Genomic DNA, 22,615 nt, shown 5'->3' with positions numbered 1-22,615 from the left:
TATTTCATCAGTAGGAATCGGCAATTCAAAAGCAACAGGGATCAAATTAATACACCTCCAGGTCAAGACGCAAAATGTAAAGATACATCATAGAAAAAAATAACAATCGAGGATCTGAATGCAAAAGTGCCAGTAGTGCATGATTTTTTTTTTTTGCGTCGACTGCTTATCAAAGAAAACATTGAATATAAACAATTCAACAATTTTTTTTTTTAATTGTAAAAATTACCTTTTATTACGGTTAACTTCAAAACTGCATGATCTGAAATAACATAAATGCCTTCAACACAACAAATTTAATCAATATTCATTAGGAAAAAATTATTTCAAATCCGTGAGGAATCAGCATTTCAAAAGTAACTTCAAACAAATTATAGAAACATCAGGGTGCGCGACAGAAAATGTAAAGAAATGTCATAGAATTAAATTAAATAAATATTCGAGGATCTGAATGCAAAAGAGCCTGAGATAAAAAAAGGCTCAATTGCCAGAATCTCACCTCGATCTATCTTGGCAACGTACAGCACTGAGATACGCCATAAATTTTTCGATTTATATATATCCCTTCCGGTTACCAAGTAACCGAATTTGAAATAAATTTCGGGTCACTGGGTACCCGGATGCATGCAAATTGTTGAGTTATTAGATAACCGAAAAGAAAGCATTTGTTAGATTACTGGATAACCGGAAATAAAATTGAATTACTCGGTAACGGGAAAGGTGATTTTTTTATTATAACTTCTGAAATCTCACTATTTCATTGGTGAATTCATCTCTCTAATGAGAAAATAAAAAAGAATTGGCTCTTGCCATTTGCCAAAGCCTACGCACAGCACATATCAAATTTTACACAGTAAAAGATACAATGGCGTGGTAAAAAGAAAATAAAAGTGAAGGCGTGGGTCCCACCTTCATAAAAATATTCATTTTATAAATTCATCCTCCATATTGAACCTTTGACTTCCAATTACATAAAGCCATTAGATGAATAATTAAGATTTTGATCTATATTAACTAACTTGAAAATTATTACACAATCTATTTATTTTAAAAAAAAAATCTTTATAATTGATTCTTGATTTCCTACCATTTATACAATTCTACATATTACAGAATACATATATGTATTTTTATAACAAATTTTAAGTAGTCAATTTTATAGTAATTCAATCTTAAGTAACTTAATTATCTCGCGAGTCTGTTTAGAAAAATGATATTTCACTTTAATTGTCATTTATTTCACTGAAAAACACACATATAGATATATGCTATGAATTCAGAAATTCAGAAATATGTAGAATTGTATAAATAGTAGGAAATCAAGAATCAATTATAAAGAATTTTTTTAAAATAAATAGTTTGTGTAATAATTTTCAAGTTAGTTAATATAGATCAAAATCTTAATATGAAATACAGGGCACGTATTTTGTTTTTTCTCCATCTTTAATTATTCATCTAATGGCTTTATGTAATTGGAAAGTCAAAGATTCAATAGAGAGAATGAATTTATAAAATGAATATTTTTATGAAGGTGGGACCCACGCCTTCACTTTTTTTTTTTTTTTTACTACGCCATTGTATCTTTCATTGTGTAAAATTTCACATGCGCTGTGCGTAGGCTTTGGCAAATGGCAAGAGCCAATTCTTTTTCATTTTCCAATTAGAGAGATGAATTCACCGACGAAATAGTGAGATTTCGGAAGCTATAAAAAAAATCACCTTTCCGGTTATCGAGTAATCCAACTCTATTTCCGGTTATCCAGTAATCCAACAAATATTTTCTTTTCGATTATCCAGTAATCCAATCATTTGCATGCATTCGGGTACCCAGTGATCAAAAATTTATTCCAAATTCGGTTAATTGGTAACCAGAAGGGGTATAAATCGAAATATTTTCTAAAGGTGGGTAGATTTCGTAATTTTTTTTTTTTTTAGGTATTTATAAAAATTTCGGCAACAAATGATAGAGAAAAAGTTTTAAATTATTTTCGAATAAGAAATTATTGCTATATATGGAGATCAGACCAGCTGGTGATCATTTAGAGAGAATTGAAATTTCAATTTTAATTAAAATGGATATATTTTGCATGACATTTTCTACTAGAGAAGCCGCAATAATTGCAAGGGATATTTATTGCATGAAAGATTTTGGTTGGTTTTGAAAACATATATATAATAATTAACTTCTTCATACTTGGACAATATATGAGATTGCATTCCTAAATTGGGGATTTATAATTTCCAAGCAAACATTATATATTGGTTTACAAGGACCACGTTCTTTCAACGTTTTCAAGTCCCATACCAAACTCAAAATGAAAGTCCTAAACAAGGAGTGCGTATCCTCTGAGATATCTCATATTTTGCGTGACCGACGTGTCCGGTGTCTATTCGGAGGTGACGTAGGAGCAGTATTATTTGAGCTTTGAGATTCGCGCACAACATATTGCAACGGTTGAGATTTTCCAAAAAGTAACGCAAAATATGAGATATCGCAGATGATACGAATTCGGAACAAATTCTTTCACTTCAGCAAACCCAGTTCAATTCCCTTTCTACTTCGGGTCTGTACCAATTCTCCCTTTTCTCTCTTAGTACCAGTTCTCCCTTTTACCAATTCTCATTTGTACCATTTCTCTCTTGTACCAAACTTTCTATCCGATGAGTACTGGGATTGTCCAACGCGTTTGGAGAATCATGCGAGCTCTATTCTGAGATTTGTGTACCCAAATTTTAAAGTGTTACGGACAGCTCGAGTAGTATAGTGTCCATTTTTTTTTGAAAAATAGTGGTATTTATCACCGATTTCATTTGAAATCAGAAATTAATGCATATCTGACCTAATACCTAAAATTGGTACCAAAATAAAATAAGGCAAGTATGTACAACTGTTCAAAACAAAAGCAGACAATATCATAAGAAAACACAAAAACAACATAATAGACATAAAACTAAGAGCTACAAATTTAATAAGTCCTCATCCTCCTCGTCGCCAGACATTGGAGATGGGGGGTTGCCATCCCCAGAACCCTGCACCAGAAGGTCCAAAGCTTGAGTCGGTTCTGGACTTCTTGCTTCTTCCAACAGAATGAGATCTAGGAGATCCTTAACATCAAAAGACATTATAAGATTTAATTTAAAGAAAGAATCATCACCTCTAGATTGACACCAAAATTGAGTTAAAGAAATAATCTTAGTACCTAGAATCCTAATAGAACAAGGGGTACAATCATTAAAGCATAATCTATTTCGTTCTAACCAAATAATCCATAAAACAGCCCCTCTTAATAATTCAATTAAAAGTCTATCATTGAAAGGAATAAAAGCATCAATCAACCATAAATCTTCTAAAGTATGGCAATTATAACTAAAGTTATTATGTTCGGCTATCCAGTTCCATATTAGTATAGTGTCCATAAAATATAGTTTGATGATATTAGATTTTTTTTTTTTAAATATCTGAAATTTAGTAGAGAGAGCAAGAAATCGCAATCCCAAATAAAAAATGACAGATTGCTCAATGCAAGGGCACCTTTTAATATTCGTGCCACGGTAGATCGAACGGTGTAGATCCAAACATTAATGCGAGTTTATTTTTGAGTTGGATTTGGACGGTCTGATTTGTTTTAGCACGAATATTAAAGGGTGCCGTGTATTTTACTTCAGACCATATTGATATAGATTTTGATCGAACGGTCCAGATTTATACTAAAAAATTGAGTGACTTTAGGTATCCGGACTCGTGGTGTTCTGGGGCAGCCTATTGGTATCGGTTTTGATAGGGAAAGTCATTGGAATTATGAAGCTTATCTATTTGAAACATTTTCATAAATTAACCTGCCTCCTTACAACAAAAAGAAAATATTGAGAATTGCCAATTTTAAGTTAAAGACAACCAAAATAATTCACATTTCATCCAATCTTGAATCCTTCGCTTACAAGATTTATAAAACTAAAGTAAAATTAAAAAAAAAGGAAATACAATTTGAGGTAAAAGTTACATATCATCGTCAGAAAAAATAATGTAAGGTTCCCTATCTCAGCTTTAAGCAATACCGGTACCTGAGGTGCAATTAATAAAAATGGACGGCTCATATTAATTCCATTCAGGCTAAACTCAATCTGATAGCTATTGAGGCTAGGGGGATCTGCTTTGAGATTCATGTCAAGTGAAATGAATGGTCCAGATTCACCACTTGCAACTCAGGTACCTGTGGTGATGCGGATTCGTTGATATGATTGAATGATATATAGCGACCAACTTAACCCATTCTTGTATTTAATAAACGTGCAAGGTGTTATCAATATTGGAGCATTTTTATATTTAAAATTATAAACATTATTTGACACATCCGTAATTTTATCAAATTTTCATCATTTATTTCATATTATCTTAATTTCAATAATTAAAATTTCAAGATAATATATAGTTTTAAATTTTACAATCCTAAAATTATCAATTGCAAATAAATTGTATGCCGATATGATAATCTTAAGCATAATTCCGCAATGAAATTGCAATGGGCACAATTGATTTGTAAGTAAAAAATAAATGTTCTTATTAAGATTAAGTTTTTTAACATTTTGTTTTATTATTAATTTAGTATCTACTTTTATTAACAAAAATGGTACAAATTAAAAGGTTTAAGACCATTGTTTTTAATTGATTTAATTAATTAAAATCAGTGATTTACTTGGATATTAGATCTGTCTATAATTATTAAAGAAAAATTCGTTTAGTTCCTTTAAATTTAGTTTCTGATTTTACTTGGATGTTTATTTGGGCTTTTACAGGCTGTGATGGCCGAAATCACTTGTCTGCACAAATAAATGAAAACGAAGTATCACCACAGCTGGGCTCCATCTCTTGCTCAGTCCTCCTTCTCAGCTCTTCCTCGAAATTGCCTCTATATTACAAGTACCCAGATCTGACATAGTTTGCTTCTCCCAAACGCTTGTGTGTCCGTCACAAGTTATGTGTATATATTTTGGAAACGAATAGTCTGCCGTTGGGGCAGAAAATTCCTACTCTCAGAATCACTGCATAATAAATCCCTATTAAAATCTAAACCCAAAACTATTAACCCTAAACCCATTAACACTTTAACAGTAACAGGAAGCAGGAGATCTGATTCCATATATTTTTTGGTTGATTCAAGGGATTGCCATTTCTCTGCTAGAGACAAAATTAAGAATTTCAGGTATGTATGGTTTTAAAATGAAAATCATTAGCCTTTTTAGGCTGGAATCTTAAAAAAGTACCAGCTAAAGATTCAAAATGAGAAAATTTATTTAAAACTCTTAAAACATGTAAACAGGTCAAAAGTAACTGCAAGCTCATAAAAGGAGCAACCAGTGTCGCAAGTACTGTAAATTTTTTTCTGCCAATCTTACGAGATACCTAGCTACTGAATTTAAGCAAGGTACCAGATACCTCATGGCATTTCCTACACTATTGTTTCAAAATACCCTACTCAAAAACTCGAAAAACTTACAATTTCATTTCAGAAAATCAACAGTGCGTAAGATCTCAGCCGAAAGATGGTGATAAATGTTTGCAATAATCACGGTGAATCAGCAATTGGACACAGTTTGCATCACAGAGAACGCACTATTGATTGAGCGAAAACAAATTTCACGAAGACAGAAAATAACAAATAAATAAAGAGGAAAAAGGTGGATTCAGATAGAAATAAGTCAATCACCATGGATCCACCATCTTTCGATGCGGATCCTAAGACTGGGGCGACAATCAAATATCATCATTTTCCACAAAACAATATCTTTTCATTCATCAGATCAATAATGAAAACAAAAATTGTGTATTAAATTGATAGTATTTGGATCAACTGGAAGTTGCTTCATGCAGAGGAACACAGTTTTTGAGTTGAAATTTTAACTGTCCGATCAGAATTCAATCCAACCCAAACCACCTCTGTAATGAACAGGAATCTTTAATATTCGTGCGGATGTAAAACGGAGTCCAGATCGAACCTCAAAATTTTAATTAACTAGAGGATACTAAACAACGAAACCTTTATTCGGATCCCCTTAATTAACCCAAATTGAGTTTGGATCCGACACTTCGACATGCTCTTGCCTACAGAGGATTGATCTGAATTCTAAATATTTGAAATGCTTTAGAGATCTTGACCCGTGCATCAAATTTCGGAATTGCCTTCAACGAGTCATTATAATTCAATTCCAATTTATGAAAACTCTCTTATAAGGAATCTAGCAGCATTTCAAAAGCAACAGGGATCAAATTAATATACCTCCAGGTCAAGACGCAAAATGTAAAGATACATCATAGAAAAAATATAACCGAGGATCTGAATGCAAAAGTGTCAGTAGTGCATGATTTTTTCTGCGTCGACTGTTTATCAAAGAAAAACATAGAATATAAACAATTCTACAATTAAATTTTTTTAATTTAAAAATTATCTTTTATTACGGTTAACTTCAAAACTGCAAGATCTGAAATAACAGAAATGCTTTCAACAGCAAATTTTATCAATATTCATTAGGAAAAAAATATTTCAAATCCGTGAGGAATCAGCATTTCAAAAGAAACTTCAAACAAATTATGGAAATATCAGGGTGTACGACAGAAAATGTAAAGAAACGTCATAGAAATAAATAAATAAAATATTCGAGGATCTGAATGCAAAAGAGCCTGAGAGAAAAAGACTCAAATGCCAGAATCTCACCTCAATCGATCTTGGCAACGTACAGCGCTGAGATACGCCATGGAAATTTAGCGCAACAGAGACTCTAAATATTGCCTAATCAAAACACAAAATCAAATTTAAACAAGATTCATATACAAATAGAGACTAGACTCAGAGAATAGTAAAATTATCAACACCGCTAGTAAATTGCTTCAGCGTTTGATGGTATTAAATTGCTCATCACAGTACACAAACAAACACAGAAATCATAGAAATATTTATAAAATAGAGAAGAAATTAATTAGGTTTTGAGGTGGCGGCTGTGAGAGCGCTTTCTTCTGATTTGGTTTGATCTGATGATGCTTTTATAAGGGGGAGGAGATAAAACCCTAGGTTAGCGAATAGTACGGTTCTTGGATCGGTTAATTATTCGGCCCAATAGAAGTGGGCCTAATGTGAGAGCAAGCCCAGCCCATTAATGGCTGCAAAGTTAAGTACCAGAACGCTTTATTTTGGATGGCCTGTTAACTCATTATTTTTTCTAAGAAGCAAATTGGTATTTTTTTTGGGGTTAAAATATCAACTAAATCAGCTGCCTAAATTGTAAATTTGTTTTTATGGGAAATTTTACGTATGTCCTTTAAAAATGTTGAAATTGTGTATTTTTCTTTCAAAAATTCATAATATCATATTTATTATCCTAATTAAAAACTCGCTAAATCTATCCAATTTATTGTCTTTTTTGTTAATACTCATTTTAAATTTATAAAGTTTTAATTTTACCCTCCATATAAAAAGTAAACAAAATGTAGCATATGTAAGAGAAAATTTTAGACTTCTAATTAGTTGGTTTGGAAAGCAAATAATTTATTTTCATATTTGTGGCACAGTTTTTGGAATGCTAATTATGAATTTTAGAAAGAAAAAATTATGTAATTTCAAATTTTTTTGAAGCATATCCATGAAATTCCCCATTTTCAAGATGTTATGCATATAATGAAGTACAGTTGAGGGTTGTGATTATGTGATGGATTGGAAAGAGATTTTTTTTACATCAACAAGCAACAACTATCACCTAAATTTCTCAAATCATGTATTATCAACCTCATACTTAACATTGCACAAAAAAATTACAAACCCGGTACAACATCTACGATCAATGGCCGAAAAAATCCCAAATGTTAATCAAAATAACTCGACACGGCATCTCTGATGGCAAGCAAGAAAAAATATACAAAAAAATTGAAAGAAATCTCTCATTTAAATTAACCATATATTACACTGTGCTAGATGGAATATTTGAACAAAGTAGAATTGCTTATTTATTAGGTGGTTTGATGTTGTTCTTGCACCGCTTTCGCAAGAAGCGGTTGGAGAGCCTTTACGACAATCGTCATGTTTGGTCGAAAATCAGATTCGTATTGAACACAAAGTGCTGCAACTGCTGCTAGCTGCATATATGAAATGCAAAAAAGTTATATAATATGTGATCAACTAGTTGGACTATGCAAATCAGGAATTATTGAAATTCACAGTACTAAAATGTAAGATGGATTATATATACCTTTGCCACTGCCTTAGGAGGGTACTCATTGTTAAGCTTGGGATCTATACATTGTTTTACCTTATCTTCACTTAATCTAGGAGTTGCCTAATACAAATAACACAAATGTCAGACAAGGAATTTGATTTTGTTTATTACATAGCAAGCAATTAATAAATAGAGTGCCACTATTAATAATTTCATGCAATCAAAATAAATTTCATACATTGTTTCTCTCTATCTTTTCCATTACAAAAGCATAAAAGAAAAGATCTCAAATTATTCTTATGCATAAAGAGACTGATATTTCTCATTGCAAAGGGGTACCATGAAAATTATTATTGAACAAAAATGTCAAATTAATCATATAGTTCCTTACCCAGGTAACAAGGCTTTGTTGGCCTTTAGGCATAGTATGATCCACTGGTTTTCTACCAGTAAGAAGTTCAAGCAAAATGACACCAAAACTATACACATCACTTTTTTGTGTCAATTGTCCTGTCATGGCATATCTGGCAAAGCAAGAATTCATAAAAGTATATAGTTAGTATTTTCATGAAAAACTATTATGAATATAACTACCCTTTGCTCATATAACCTTAGCAAACATTATTATATTTTTCATAATTATCTTAGTTTAGAAAAAAAACATACTCGGGTGCATGGTAACCAAAAGTTCCCAAAACTCTTGTAGAATGGAGGCGAGCGGCTGTATCGGGTGACTGATTCGTTAAAGTAAAATCCCCCATCTTGGATTCGTATTCGTCGAATAGAAGTACATTGCTCGATCTGACGTCTCTATGCACAATAGGAGGTTGCACTTTCTCGTGCAAATACTCGAGACCACGCGCTGCGCCATAGGCTATTTTTACTCTCTGGTTCCATGTCAGAACAGGACCTGGTTCAGCACCTTGCACCCCTTTCCTTCCTATATCAACACAATGCAATGAAAATTAATTCCTTTAGTGTGTTTTTGTGTGGTGTATAGTACCATAATTTATAATGAACATGGAGCAAATACCGTGCAATGTGTCGTGCAACGAGCCCAACTTAGCGAATTGATAAATTAGTATTCGGTTACTGTCTTCCAAGCAGTAGCCGATTAGCTGAACGAAATATTCGTGCTTAAGCTTTGACACCATTGCTAGCTGAAAATAAAAATAATATCAATTGTAACAAAATAAATGAAAGAATTGTAAGGGTATGTATGCAAGCTTGAATTATTCAAATGGAATCATCACTACATGTTAAATTCTTCAGATGAATTGATATGAAATTGCTGATTAAATGTTTCCTCCAAATAGCAACTTTGTTTACCAAAATTAAGTTCATATTCAAGTTAATGTCATATGACTGCATAAGATTGTTTGAGCTGAAAAAACATGGCACTGTATTGGTAAAATAAAAGTTTTTTTTTTCATATCTACTGGAAGAAAAACCAAATGATGACAGCCAAAACTCTTTCAAATTACCTGTGCTGTGAAGTCCGATTCGGGTTCTTGTGAGGCAGTCGGATCGAGCTTCTTTATAGCAGCGGCTTGTCCATCGCTTAAAACCGCACGATACACACGGCCATATGATCCTTCTCCAATCAATGCCTTGTTGCCAAAATTGTTGGTGATACTTTTCAGGTCGGCCAATGGCATTGATGGAACCTCGATATTCGCAACCTTCGGGGGGCCACCGGGTCTGCTTGACATGGGGCCTCTTGGTCCTCTGTCATTACCTAATTTGTCATGTCAAAGTAAGACCTTATAAATATGCTTATTAATTAGGTCAATAGCAAGATTTGGTCACACAAGTTTTTGTTTTGCTTTTAATATGTAACTTCTTCTTTTTTTATAACAGAGTGCATGTTTTCTAAAAAAAAAATTGTTTTATGAGAAATTTAGGGCAGTAATTGTGATGTTATAGAGTTAAATTAATAAATTAAACATCTCAAGTCAAAAAGTTCACGAATTTATTTGATGTGTGAAAAAGAAATGTGCAATTTAACAAAATGTTAGCAACTCATGCATGATAAAATCAAAAAGTTAATATAAAAATAAGAAATCCCCAACTACAAGAAAACTTCATTTTGCATGAAAAATTGGAAATCACCAAGAAATGAAAATGACTTAATTAAAAGGAATCAATTTGATTAAAAAAACCAAAAACTTAGATATGAAAGTGGTAATTAACTCTCACCATGATGATTCAAATTTGGTGGTGGCACTGCTTGGTTCGCCGGAGGACCGAAACTATCCTCCTCTACTCCTCCACAACACAACATTTTTCTAATTTTCTTGGAAATTGCCCTGCAAATTCAGCAGATTACAAAACAAATCCTCCTCCAATTCTTCCCTAATTTACCTTCTCTCTTATATTTTTGCTACAATTTTTCGCTTTGTGATTACTCCGGCCGAGTGATCATCGGAGAGTAACCATTGATTTTGTGTTGAGATGTACAATTGGGAAGAAAATTAATTGATCAAAAAATGGAACAAGGGTTTGGATCCTTACATTTTTCATAACCAATTAAGCGCTTGTGTAGCAAATGATAGGGTGGAAATGCAGAGAAAGGATGCTTATTCTATATTTAGAGAGACTAGTGATCATGATACATAAACGGTTTTCAAAACAAAACATGGTTTTGGTATTTTACATTATTAATGGTACTATGTAACGAGTCGGATTCGACTAGTGATCATTATTAATGGTTTTTATAATTTCTTTTTATTCAAAAATGAAATGAACTATTTTGTCTTTACTTCTCTAAGGTAATCAATATTTAGTGAGCAAATGTGTTAATTAATTTCTTATTTTGTTGTAATCAATAATATAGAAAGAAAGAAAGAAATGTTATCAATTAATTGTTTTTATGGCAACATTTATATAAAGAAAATTGTAAGGAGAAAATCAGTGTAGCGAATATTTAGCGAACTAACATACATATTTTCACAATAAATATCAATACACTGTCACATAAAAATCACAATTGTATAATATTTTAATCTTGAGGAGGGTTCAAATGCACTCAAATTTTTGTGCACCCAAATGCATCCTATCATTTTTCTCTGTTTTCAAAGTCCGAATAGTCAATCCGAACCGTTAGATGCGATCTATATATTAAGATGTGCTTGGAGACCAAATTTTACAATATTTGGAATTTTTTTATTATTTATTAAGCCACTTTGAAAAATCGCTGATCCAATGGTCCAGAAAATGTAAAATCAGCGATTTTCAAAGTGGCTTAATAAATAGTAAAAAAAATTCCAAAAAATGTAAAATTTAGTCTCCAAGCACATATTAATATATAGATCGCATCTAACGGTTCGGATTGACTATTCGAACTTTGAAAACATAGAAAAAGGATTTGGAAAATAGAGTGCATTTGGGTGCACAAAAATTTGGGTGCATTTGAACCCTCCTCTTTAATCTTAACCGTTTAAAATATAGCGAATAAAATCACAGTCATTGGTAGATCTCTAATATTTACATGCTTATATTAAGAGGAGAGATTAATGACTTGATATAAATTCAACAAAATACTAAGTTTTTACATTTCATCCGACAATTATAAAATCTAAATATTTTTCATTTTAAAATTATGGATTCAAAATTAAGCATTTTTTTATTAATATTAAATGTATGAAGATTTAACCCTAACCTTTACTAAAAATAAAAAATAAACTAAAATAAAAAGTGATAGGAGCTCACTTCAAATTATATTGTAATAGAGATGCTGCAAATTGGTTTAGGATAAAATTAATAAAAATAGATACGAGGGAAGAAAACGAGAATTTTTTATTCAAAATTTTTAATAAAAGTAGAGGTACGAAAATAGAAAAAGAAGATGCTTTGCAATATTTAGGGCCTATTCGGATGTAATTCCGAAAATACTGTTTACGTGGGAAAATAAAAATTCACTCAGACTGAATTTTTTTTTTCCCACGTGAACAGTAAATTTCAGTTCAAACTTTTTCTATTCCCGTTCCTATTCCCATTCCCACTGTGCAGCCGAACAGGACCTTATAGAATGATATGAGAATGATCAGAATTAATAGTTCCGGTTCAAAGTTTTATTTTTATTAATTTCTATAAATAAACAAATCTTGAAGAAAACAACTAAACAAGTAAAATTTCCGAAAGAGTAATACTATAATAGAATGAGAAATTTTAAATTTATGTAATTTTTTCCTTTCAAATTCATAATATCATATTTATTTAAATTTTAAAAACTCACAAATTTATTCAATTTATCAACCTTTCTATTACAACCAATGTTGTAAATAACGGTATGCGGTCGTCGGATGGATATGATACCACCCAATCGAAACAATTAATAAAAAATAATCGGCCGATTAATCAGAAAAATTCATGACAGTTTAATCACCGCCAACGACTAATCGACCGATTAATCGGCCTAAAATGACGTTCTTGACAACACTTATTTACAATTCATTTTAAATTTATAAAGTAACAATTTTATTCTTTAGTAAAAATAATAATACGTAGCATGTGTAAGAAAAATATTCCATCTAACTAATTAGTTTTCGAGGATAAATGATTCATTTATTTACTTGTGATACATACATAATAACATTTAGACATATGTTTGTGTGTGCGCATTTGCTCTTAAAACTGATCAATTAGAAGACTCAGTATTTCTCATAAACATATTACATATTTTTACAAGTACAATCATTTGCTCTAAAAACTAGTGTTGTAAAAAACGGTCTTAACGGCCGATTAAACGGTTGTTTAATCATTAACAATAGCCAAACCATTACGAATACACTAATGGATGTCTATTTGCGGATGAAAATGATTAGTCGGCCATTTTACCGTTTAATCGTTCGTTTATTCCCGTTTATTCCTGTTTATTCCAATTTATTCTAGTGAATATTTATTTTCACATTAATTTTTTTTCGGTGATAGTGTGTGCTAATAAGTTTTATAAATCATGTGTTGTAGTTTTATTTGTGCTCGGACATATATCTAATATTTTATATATATGTTTTTTCTTCTTACTTACTTGAAAGTTGATTAATTCTTCTGTTATTATATACTATATATTTTTCTTATTTACTATTGTAATTTTTTCAATTAGTACGACATGTTCATTATGAAACTAAGTTGTTATCCTTAACTAAATTTAGTGATTTTATGTTGGAATGTTTCATTTCTTTCAAATAATGTGTTATTAATATTTGAAAAAGATTAATTCTTGAATTTATTTTCACTAGATAAATGTGTTACTTACACATATAAAGTGCTTATGCGTTAAGAAAAAAATAAGTGTAGTGTCATGTTATAATAATATAACTAAGTTAAATTAAGTTTATTTCATAAATTTAATGAGTTAAATAAATTATTTTAATAAGTTATGATATATATATATAAATTTAATAAAAATGTTAAATTATCCGCAATGCGATTAATCGGCTGCATACTGATTAATTGTTTGATGGTAATCTGTCTGTCCGACGACTGTATACCGATATTTACAACACTGCTAAAAACTGATAATTCGAACAATTAGAAGATTAAATATGAAATTATAAAATTTTGAGGGCGAATACGTAATTTTCTTTACAAGTAGAGTTTCCAGATAATTCGGACTAGAACAATCCAGAAGAAACCCCTCCTTTCTCTCCGCCGGCCGCAGCTTTATATCCCTCTCCTCCCAAACCCCAGATCTCGACTAAAACCCAAATAACTCTCTCAATCATTTCGTCGAACCTCTCTCGTGCAATCTAATTCTCTCTCTTTCGAGCTTCCATGGCGCGACTTGGCGAGGGTGACAAGCGCTGGATCGTGGAGGACCGCCCCGACGGGACGAACGTGCACAACTGGCACTGGTCGGAGCGGGACTGTCTGGAGTGGTCGCGATCGCTTCTCTCTTCCCTTCTCTCCAATCTCGAGATCCTCAACGGCGAAGGTGGGCTGTATATCCGCACCAAAGCAATTGACAAGGTGGAAGGTGAGGCGTATGTGAATGTCAGGAAAGGGAAGGTGATACCGGGGTATGAGCTCTCGATCAAGCTTGTATGGGAAGGAGAGGCCAAGGATGTGGCGGTGAAGGTTACGGGCTTGGTTGAGGTGCCTTACCTGGCTGATGAAAATGCTGGAGAGGATCCAGAAATCAAGGTCTCTGTCAGAGATGACGATGGTCCGGTTGGAAGGAGGATCAAGGATGCGATGCTTTCAAAGGGTAATCTTAGACTCTCTTGTACTAGTTTTACTTGGAAATTGTTGAATAGGTTTCAAGTATCAGCCAGTAAATTTCTCAGAAGCTGTTTCTGAGCAGCAGTACCCTGGTTGTTTTAATTTGTAGTAACTTTGTTCTGAGCAGCACTACCCTGATTCTTACTCTATTCTCAACATACAATAAAAATTCAAGTACCAGAAGCTAATTTAGATTATAATTTTGACATGTCAACCGAGTTGAATTTGATTGTTTTATTTATGTGTTTCTTGATACCATTTTACTGGGTCTATCCAATATTTAGATACTTCTAAAGGTAATTAAGTAGTCCTATTGTGAAGGTCTGTACCAAAATTGCAAATTAGTCTGGTACTAAGGGTTTGCGCATGAGGCATTGCAACAGGCTTTATTTACTATTCAAGTTATCTGCATTTGCCAATTTATATATTTTATTAAGAGTTGATGTAGTGTGGTACCTATATTGCAATAGTTTACAGGGAGTAAACTAAAATTAATGGTACATCCATCACAGGGAAACCCATACTCCTAGAGAAAATCCGTGCCTATGTTGATGCCATGTCAAATGGTGGACCTGCCAAGGACGAACTAGAGACCAAGAAGGTCTCCTCCTCCTCTACTGCTGCACCAAAGGCTGCATCAGCCTCCACCACGGAAACCATAACAGCCACTACTGCTCCAGAACAAAAGGAGAAAGCGAAAAAGGAGAAGAGGAAAACCAAAGAGGGGTTTAAGAATATAACCATGACCGAGAAGTTCTATTGCCGAGCCAAAGACCTTTATGACATTTTGATGGATGAGAATCGGTGGAAAGGGTTTACACAGAGTAATGCGAGGATCAGCAGAGAGGTTGGGGGGCAATTTAGTATTTTTGATGGGTCTATCAGTGGGGTCCACGAGGAGTTGCAAGAAGGGAAGGTTATTGTGCAGAAGTGGCGGTCTGGGAGCTGGCCTGACGGTCTCTTTTCATCGGTATGGTTTTATTTTATTGTTTCCTTTGCACTTTGCATTTTGCATGTTCTTTCATTTGTCAGTAACATTAGGTTTCTTCATGTTACAATTTATATATTATTTTCTTCAAGTCATAGTTGGAGATAGGAGTAGAACTAGGGTGTTCTTAAGTTCACCAAGCTCCTTGGTGAACTCAAGTCTAAAACCCGTTAAATTGGCTTCAAATAATGAATCCGAACCGTTGAAACCTGCCTACCTTACGAGTGATGCGTCTACATGTGAAAATTTTAAACATTCGAATTAATTTAGTTCAAAGTCAAGTGGTCAAAATTAGAATGTGAATAAATTAATTTTAGTGCATTCATTTTTTAAATGTATTTTGACCACTTTATGCAAAATTAATTTTTTTTTACATGTAGACGCATCACTCGTAAATTAGGCAGGTTTTAACGGTTCAGATTCGTCGTTTAAAGCCGATTCGATGAGTTTTAGACTTGAGTTCACCAAGGCACTTGGTTTACTTGAGAACACCCTAGTTCTACTTTGGAGATGGCACTCAGTTTTTGAAGGAAAATGGAAATAAAAAAAATGAAACACAGTTGAATTTATGTGCACTATTCATACTGATTCAATAAAATCCTTTTCCATTGGCTGATAATCTTATAATATAATTAAGTATAAAATTATATTTGCATATAAGAGTTGAAAAGTGAAAACCTTATTTGCACAGCTTTCAGAGCTTGAATTGTCATTTTAAGTGGTGTACATTATCTGTGATAATAATTTTAATGCTGGTTGTTTTTTTTAAATTTTTTAAAATTTTTAAGATAGTGGTTCAAGATGGCAACATCAGATTCTATTTATCATGACAGACTAAAGCAAAATTGTCTGTTTCTAATTTATATCATACTATAGACCACTTTGGAAATCCTCTAGATCTCAGTATAGAGATATATAATGGCAGGCTGTTATTTGTCTATTATACTTGGTTCTTTTCCAATACACATTTGGAAGGTGTAAGCAGAAGCTTGTCACCAGAAATATGATTGTTTGGGCAACATTCAAATCAAATTTGTAAAGACCAAGTTTGAACTGCAAATCAAGTAGGGACTTGTTAAATTTGATTTGCAATTCAAACTTGTCCTTGGCAACAACCCCAAGTTCGAATTGCGAACAAAACCAAGTGTTACAATTGTTATTATGTGAGAAAAATAATGACCAAATCAAACCTTGCTTGACGTAATTTGAACTTTGGCCTCAAAGAACCATGAAGTTGGTGTATAATTTGTTAGATGATAGTGGTTCAGTTATCATAGTGAGTTGACTTGATTCTATTTTTGTAGGTGAGAATTGTTTTTGACGAGCCGGAGCCTGGTGTAACCATAATCAACCTCACACAAACTGATATACCAGAGGAGGATAAGTAAGTTCTATTTTCTTGATTAACCTTAGCTTAATTATTTATTCCAATGGTGGATATTACTTAAATGTATAAAGAATTAATTTAAAAATTAGAAGCGACAAAAGAAGCAAAAGAAAACCAGAAAGTTTTAACCCCTTCTGTGCATATACGTTTGAAGGGAAAGTGCCATGTAAATCTAAAGAAATATAATTTTCTTTTGAAATTGTTTCTTATTTGATGTTTTGTTTAGGTATGGGAATTCAACCGTGGTCGAGAATACCGAGAGGGGCTGGAGAGAATTAATCTTCCACAAGATTCGTGCTGTTTTTGGTTTTGGAATTTAATTATAAGGAGGGACCTATCCTAATCTATTTGCTTTAGAAAATGAGTTGATATCTTTAGTTGTGCTACTTAATGTTAAGTGGTGTGGCTAATGAAAACTGTGGTCTTCTCTGTTGTTAGTTCTTTTGTTCCTTCCTAGTGGAATTACGAAATTGATGTATTTGAGGAAAACATGTCCATTTTTTAACGGATGAAATAGGATCATTTTCATTTATTTTATTATTGTTATATTATGATTTGGTGATTAACAAGTGGTGACCATGGAAGAACCCTTAGTTGTGAGTTCACCTGCTACTGGTATAGGATACTGGGTTATGTAGCATCAACTGTGTTTCAATATGTAAATGGATATGGCAATTAATCCTAAAATTACACTACGATGCAAATTGTTTCTATTCAAATTTTTACAGATAATCACAAGTTCCATGTAACAACGGAGACAATCACAGACTAATTACAGGACCTGCCACTAAGGCCAGAAATAGTGTGCGAAAGAGGAAGGGGAGAATCACAGACTAATTACAGTACCGGCCACTAAGGCTGTGCTTTAGAAATAGTGCGCGAAGAGGAAGGGGAGGAACGGGAAGGAAGGTAATCAGCGCGTCGCTTACTTTCGACTAGTGTTTCGTACACTCCGACTTGAGAGTAATAAATCTCAACGAAATTCACTTGGTCGTTACTTCTTTGCTTTCTTGCTTTTGGAGTAGGTGGAGTCTGAACTGATTATGGTCTGGTCGCACTTCTCCTCCGCTTCCTTTTCTTTCCTTTAATGAAGGCATCTTCTCCTCTTTTGAAACACAGTCTAAGGCAAATCTAGAAGACCACTCAGACTAATTACAGATTTTATCCAAGTCAAATACCTTCCATACTAAAACACATTATCCTGCTTAGATTTGTATGTACAGGGTTTGTTTCTACCAAGTTAAAACCGAGGTTTTGAAAGTAGTGATGCAAATGTGACCGGCTTATGGCCTGCCGGGCCAGTTGTTGTGTCAGAATAAAATGCAGTACTGTGTGCACAAGAGGGGCAGAACGGCATGTTACCGGTTACGGGCAAGTGCTTGTAAAATGGATGTGTTGCATTTGCATATGCTGTGCTCAAGGCTCGTAACTCTGCCACCTCTCTCTTTAACCGATAGTTCTCCTGGTTCAGCATCTGATACCGGTGTTTTAGGTACGTGCAGTCTATTTCTGTTTGCTTGAGTTTTGTTCTGTTAAATATAAGAAACCAATTAATTAATGCTGCACGATTTGTATATTTTTAGTTTAATAATTTTATAGTTTTATTTGCAAAAGCTATAAATATATTGATTTAGCTTATATGTTTTGATTCAGTTGTTAAAATTGTGATCATCTATAAAGTTTAGTACCTTGCTCTCCGGTTCTGGAACCACACTTCGACTTGGCGTGGCAGGAGACTCAGTTCTTTTGCCAGGGTTACCTTCAGCTTCTAGTTACCATAAAAAATGCACAATAGGAAAAAGAAAAGATGCTATTATGATCCTGTTACTTCATGTTAATTACACTAGCATCAGGAGGTAAATCCTGTTTTAGATCATACAGGTACTCCTTGATACAAGATACAGAATGGTGGTGGTTCTAGATAAAATTGGAGGCAGTGAATGAGTGAGGCTACAATACTATGCATAGTGCATATTGGTCCATACTATAGATTAATATTTCTATTTTTAAAGTTCAAATAATCGATTTAAAGCGTTCAATATGATGTCCATATGAAAATATACTTGTAGATCAAAGTTTATATTTTTTAGATTTTTTTACTATCTTTTCAGATAGATAGAAAATCACTTGATTTAAAGATTCTAGACCATTCAAAAGTAGTGATTTTCTACCTATCTAAATAAATAGTAGAAAAAATCTAAAAAAAATGTAAAATATAGTCTGCAAGTTGAGATCATGTTGAGCAGTGATCTGATCGACTTTTGAATTTCGAAAACGAAGATATTGATCTATAGTATGGATCAATTTGCGCTATGCGTAGTACCATAGCCTCACTCGACAGTGAATTGCAATTTTGGTTAAGGCCTGTTTGCTCTTTTGCTTATATAGAAACATGAAGTCTTGCCTTTCTAAGCTTAGAGAGCATCTGCACATGATGAGTCAAAAAATAGGAAAAGATATAAACCATTCAAAACTTATGTACAAGTTTATTATATATGGAACTATATGCACTATGTATGTATTTAGTGCAATTTTGTTTTTGACCTATTCTTTTCTTCTGGTAACATGGATTTGTAAAACTATTATTCAATTACCGGGTCGAGTGTAGCGTGCTTTCTGAAATTCTCCTCAAGTAACATAGCTTGCTCTTTTGATAGCCTCAGCTTTTTCCTTGCATGGCTGTTTTCGTCTTCGTTCATCGCACCTAAATAACTTGTTGTAGCCACATGAGATTCGGCTATGTTTTCTTTTGTTTTGTTTCTCATTGATTGTTGCTCTTGTTGTGATGATGCCGAGCTATGCTCAGAGCTATCAGAGAGTGCCGGTGTTGCTTTATTGTTTTCTTGTACCATTGACTGAGCAAACTGATCTTCAAAGGATTCCATGTTCTCTACACAATCACATCAGTGTTTAAATTTAAATCATGTTTGCTATTGACATGGTTTTCAGAAAGAAGAGAAGAAGTACATATATATTTGATATGAACATTCAAATAACTTCAGAACATGTAAAAGTTGAAACCTTTATAATATTTTACTAAAAAAATCATATGTTACTCCATAGAAATTGAAACCAATAATTACTTCAGAAGTTACATAACAATTCTTACTGTTTTTCATCTCAGATAGCAGTAAAGGAAAGCTAAGATCCAAATTCTTCTCCATTTCTGTTTTCTTTCCTCGTTTTCCTCGATTATCCATTATCGCCTCTTCAGAAATCTTTTCTCCTTTTCTTTTAGTAAAACTACCTCCTAATTCTAAACTCAAGCTCAAATCATCCTCCATGTTTTTCTTTTTCTTTGTTCTTTATGGAGATTGGAATAGACCAAATTAGGAATACATGTCAAGAGGAACTCAAAAGAAGGCTATAATTTACCTTTTCTAATGCTAAAAAGTCAGCTGTACACACACACGTGTTAGTTGAGGTCACATTAGTTGGTACATATATATAGAGACAGATAACAATAAGCAAGGAGACTTTGACAACATGGCAATTTTTTTATTGATTCAACGGGCTATATTATATAATATATATCGACCAATTAATATTTTTAGTCATGGTGCTTCTTCTTTAAGTAACAGCCATACCAAAAGATCTTTTGAACTTCATAGGGACTCTGTTTTAATTATTTCAGATTAAATATATTTTAGAAAAAAACCTATTTCAAAAACCTTTTTTCAAATAAATAGTTTCGATCATTTTAGCACTAAACTTACAATTTTCGAAAAAAAATACTAGCTTGTTTTCTAAACTGATCCTTTTAAAGCTTAGTTTTGTACTCTAATGACTAATTAATAGACAAAAAATGCTGCACCTTCTAGTAGATTAAATATGACAAAAATGCTATTCACCTAAACCAAAAGAAAAGACTGGTAATTACAAATCATAACAGTAAATTATGGTTAGAATATCAAGTAATTTAACAATTCTGTGAGATGGATGTTTCCATTAGTTGTGTAATTAATAGCATGAAAGGAAGTATCGGCCGATCCGGATAAGTATCGGCCGTTCTGGATCGGTATCGGCCGTGACCGATTTGATACCTTGCCGATTAACGTGGATTCTGTGTTTTTCGTCCAATTTCTGCCATTCTGGTCCAATTCTGGTCATTATTCGGCTGAAACAGAATGATCTATGCACATCCATTGTGTATTCGTGATTAAATAGAGGAGAAGTGGATAACTATGCACATCAGCCACCATATGCATATGGATATGAAGATGTTAACAATCTCTCATTTGGGGTCTACAATGTTTTTTTTTTTTTTGGGTTCCGGACAACAATATCCTCATTTTTATTATAATACAGACGACGTTGAAGTGATCCGACCAGCAGGACATAGTTTCTGATAGTGAAAAAGTGTGTTTATAGTTTTAATGCTTGTATTATATTGTATTAGTATATTATTTGATTGTAATAATTTATCTAAACATAAATTATTGACAAATTATTTTTTTTATCAATTTTTTCTATTTTTTAGTGTAAAACAAACTTCTGGCAAAAAAGTCTGATTTTTCGAGCCGAATCGGCCGATTCTGGCCGATTCACCGATCACAGATCGATATTGGCAAGGATCGATCCTGATTCTGATTCCGATTTTTCCTTCTATCATTAATAGGTTGCACATCTATTGTTCACAACTACTTTTTAGTGTTTTTTTATTTTGTCATTTGTTCCAAACTTGAATTAAAAATGCTCTTAATGATGTAAGTGGTATTTTGACGTTTTACCAATATACCCATCGATAAATAGTATTTTTAGATGCGTATTTAACTTTTGCATCCACAAGATTGCTTCTTACTCGGAAAATCATAATATTTATGGGGTCCTCTAAAAATAGAAAGAATTATTGTGTCTTTGTTTTCTTATAGAAACACAACTGTGCTGTAATTTGTTTAGATAGAAAGACATATTAAATAACATGAATTATGTTATCGCTCGGCAAACAAATTGTATTGATTCTAGGTATATTATTTGGGGTCCACGGAAGGTTTCTGGTACTGGTACAGTTTTTAACTGGGTTGGTTCTGGTACAGTTTTTCACTGTGAAAGCTGGGTTACTGAAAATTAAAACTGATATCCCTGTTTGAGGGATTTTCATTTCAAAGAAAAAAAATATGAACAACTTGACCTTAGATTAGATAGGCTTTTAATGATTTATCAACCCATAACACCAGAGAGCTCGTAATGGAAACAAAAAAAAGGATATATTTTCTTATAATGAAAACATCTAAGAAAAAAGTAAACTCTCCTATCCTAAGCAATATTCAATGATGATCATTAAATCAATTAGTGAATAGATAAAGAAAATTCAATTAATAACGTAATTAAAATCCAGTATATCTTGGTAGCTAGGAAAGCACTTTTGCATGATTTATTCCTCTATGAATTTCCTCCTTTGGAAATCCACATCAATGTATTGATCTCTTAGATGAAGAACACTTTACTATAATGCAAGAAAGACATCAATGATCAAGTCATCTTAAACAATCATTTCCAATTAATATATGATTTAGTTTGGACAATAACTGGTAAGAATAATATAAAGAGAATGTGTCTTTAAAGAATCATTCTAAATATTCATGTTTTATGACAGCCAATTACAATTTCGAGTAATTAATTTTTAAGCACAAAGTCTGAATAACAATCAGTCCTTTACCATTTCATCATGTCGTGTGCTAATGAATTTCTAAGGAATATTGTGTGCCATTGAACAAGTTACTGTTGAGCAAGTCGTATCATGATGAATACGTTTAATCCACTTTTCCATACATATTCTGATAAATTAGCATTCTGCGTGGAATTTAACTCATTCA

At 32.8% G+C, this 22,615-nt stretch overlaps 3 protein-coding genes and 3 non-coding genes across 6 annotated transcripts; 1 reads left to right on the top strand and 5 right to left on the bottom strand.

Annotated features, from left to right (window-relative positions):
• Positions 1-5,306: 5,306 nt before the first annotated feature.
• On the bottom strand, positions 5,307-5,446 carry LOC144561148 (small nucleolar RNA F1/F2/snoR5a). The gene has a single exon (XR_013513628.1). It is a non-coding gene; the product is annotated as a small nucleolar RNA F1/F2/snoR5a (small nucleolar RNA).
• A 75-nt stretch (positions 5,447-5,521) lies between these two features.
• Positions 5,522-5,609, bottom strand: LOC144561142 (small nucleolar RNA Z196/R39/R59 family). The gene has a single exon (XR_013513624.1). It is a non-coding gene; the product is annotated as a small nucleolar RNA Z196/R39/R59 family (small nucleolar RNA).
• A 70-nt stretch (positions 5,610-5,679) lies between these two features.
• LOC144561150 (small nucleolar RNA U31b) lies at positions 5,680-5,770 on the bottom strand. The gene has a single exon (XR_013513630.1). It is a non-coding gene; the product is annotated as a small nucleolar RNA U31b (small nucleolar RNA).
• Positions 5,771-7,803: 2,033 nt separating this feature from the next.
• On the bottom strand, positions 7,804-10,739 carry LOC144560541 (putative protein kinase At2g41970). Its single transcript, XM_078309766.1, has 7 exons — positions 10,402-10,739; positions 9,687-9,940; positions 9,236-9,362; positions 8,869-9,142; positions 8,594-8,726; positions 8,236-8,322; positions 7,804-8,122 (listed from the first exon to the last, which is right to left on the bottom strand). Exons 1-7 carry the CDS (start codon positions 10,484-10,486, stop codon positions 7,997-7,999), a joined length of 1,086 nt encoding a protein of 361 aa, XP_078165892.1. The 5' UTR covers positions 10,487-10,739; the 3' UTR covers positions 7,804-7,996.
• Positions 10,740-13,824: 3,085 nt separating this feature from the next.
• On the top strand, positions 13,825-17,331 carry LOC144560542 (Aha1 domain-containing protein). Its single transcript, XM_078309767.1, has 4 exons — positions 13,825-14,410; positions 14,937-15,394; positions 16,717-16,796; positions 17,026-17,331. Exons 1-4 carry the CDS (start codon positions 13,978-13,980, stop codon positions 17,117-17,119), a joined length of 1,065 nt encoding a protein of 354 aa, XP_078165893.1. The 5' UTR covers positions 13,825-13,977; the 3' UTR covers positions 17,120-17,331.
• Positions 17,332-17,877: 546 nt separating this feature from the next.
• On the bottom strand, positions 17,878-20,114 carry LOC144560893 (homeobox-leucine zipper protein HOX15-like). Its single transcript, XM_078310114.1, has 4 exons — positions 19,909-20,114; positions 19,394-19,689; positions 18,488-18,567; positions 17,878-18,328 (listed from the first exon to the last, which is right to left on the bottom strand). The coding sequence occupies exons 1-4, from the start codon at positions 20,081-20,083 to the stop codon at positions 18,040-18,042; spliced, it is 840 nt and encodes a 279-aa protein (XP_078166240.1). The 5' UTR covers positions 20,084-20,114; the 3' UTR covers positions 17,878-18,039.
• Positions 20,115-22,615: the final 2,501 nt, after the last annotated feature.

Source organism: Carex rostrata, chromosome 10, assembly GCF_964058835.1.
Source record: "Carex rostrata chromosome 10, lpCarRost1.2, whole genome shotgun sequence".
NCBI lineage: Eukaryota > Viridiplantae > Streptophyta > Magnoliopsida > Poales > Cyperaceae > Carex > Carex rostrata.
Note: the sequence above shows the minus strand (reverse complement) of the source record. Positions and strands in the feature narration are given on the sequence as shown.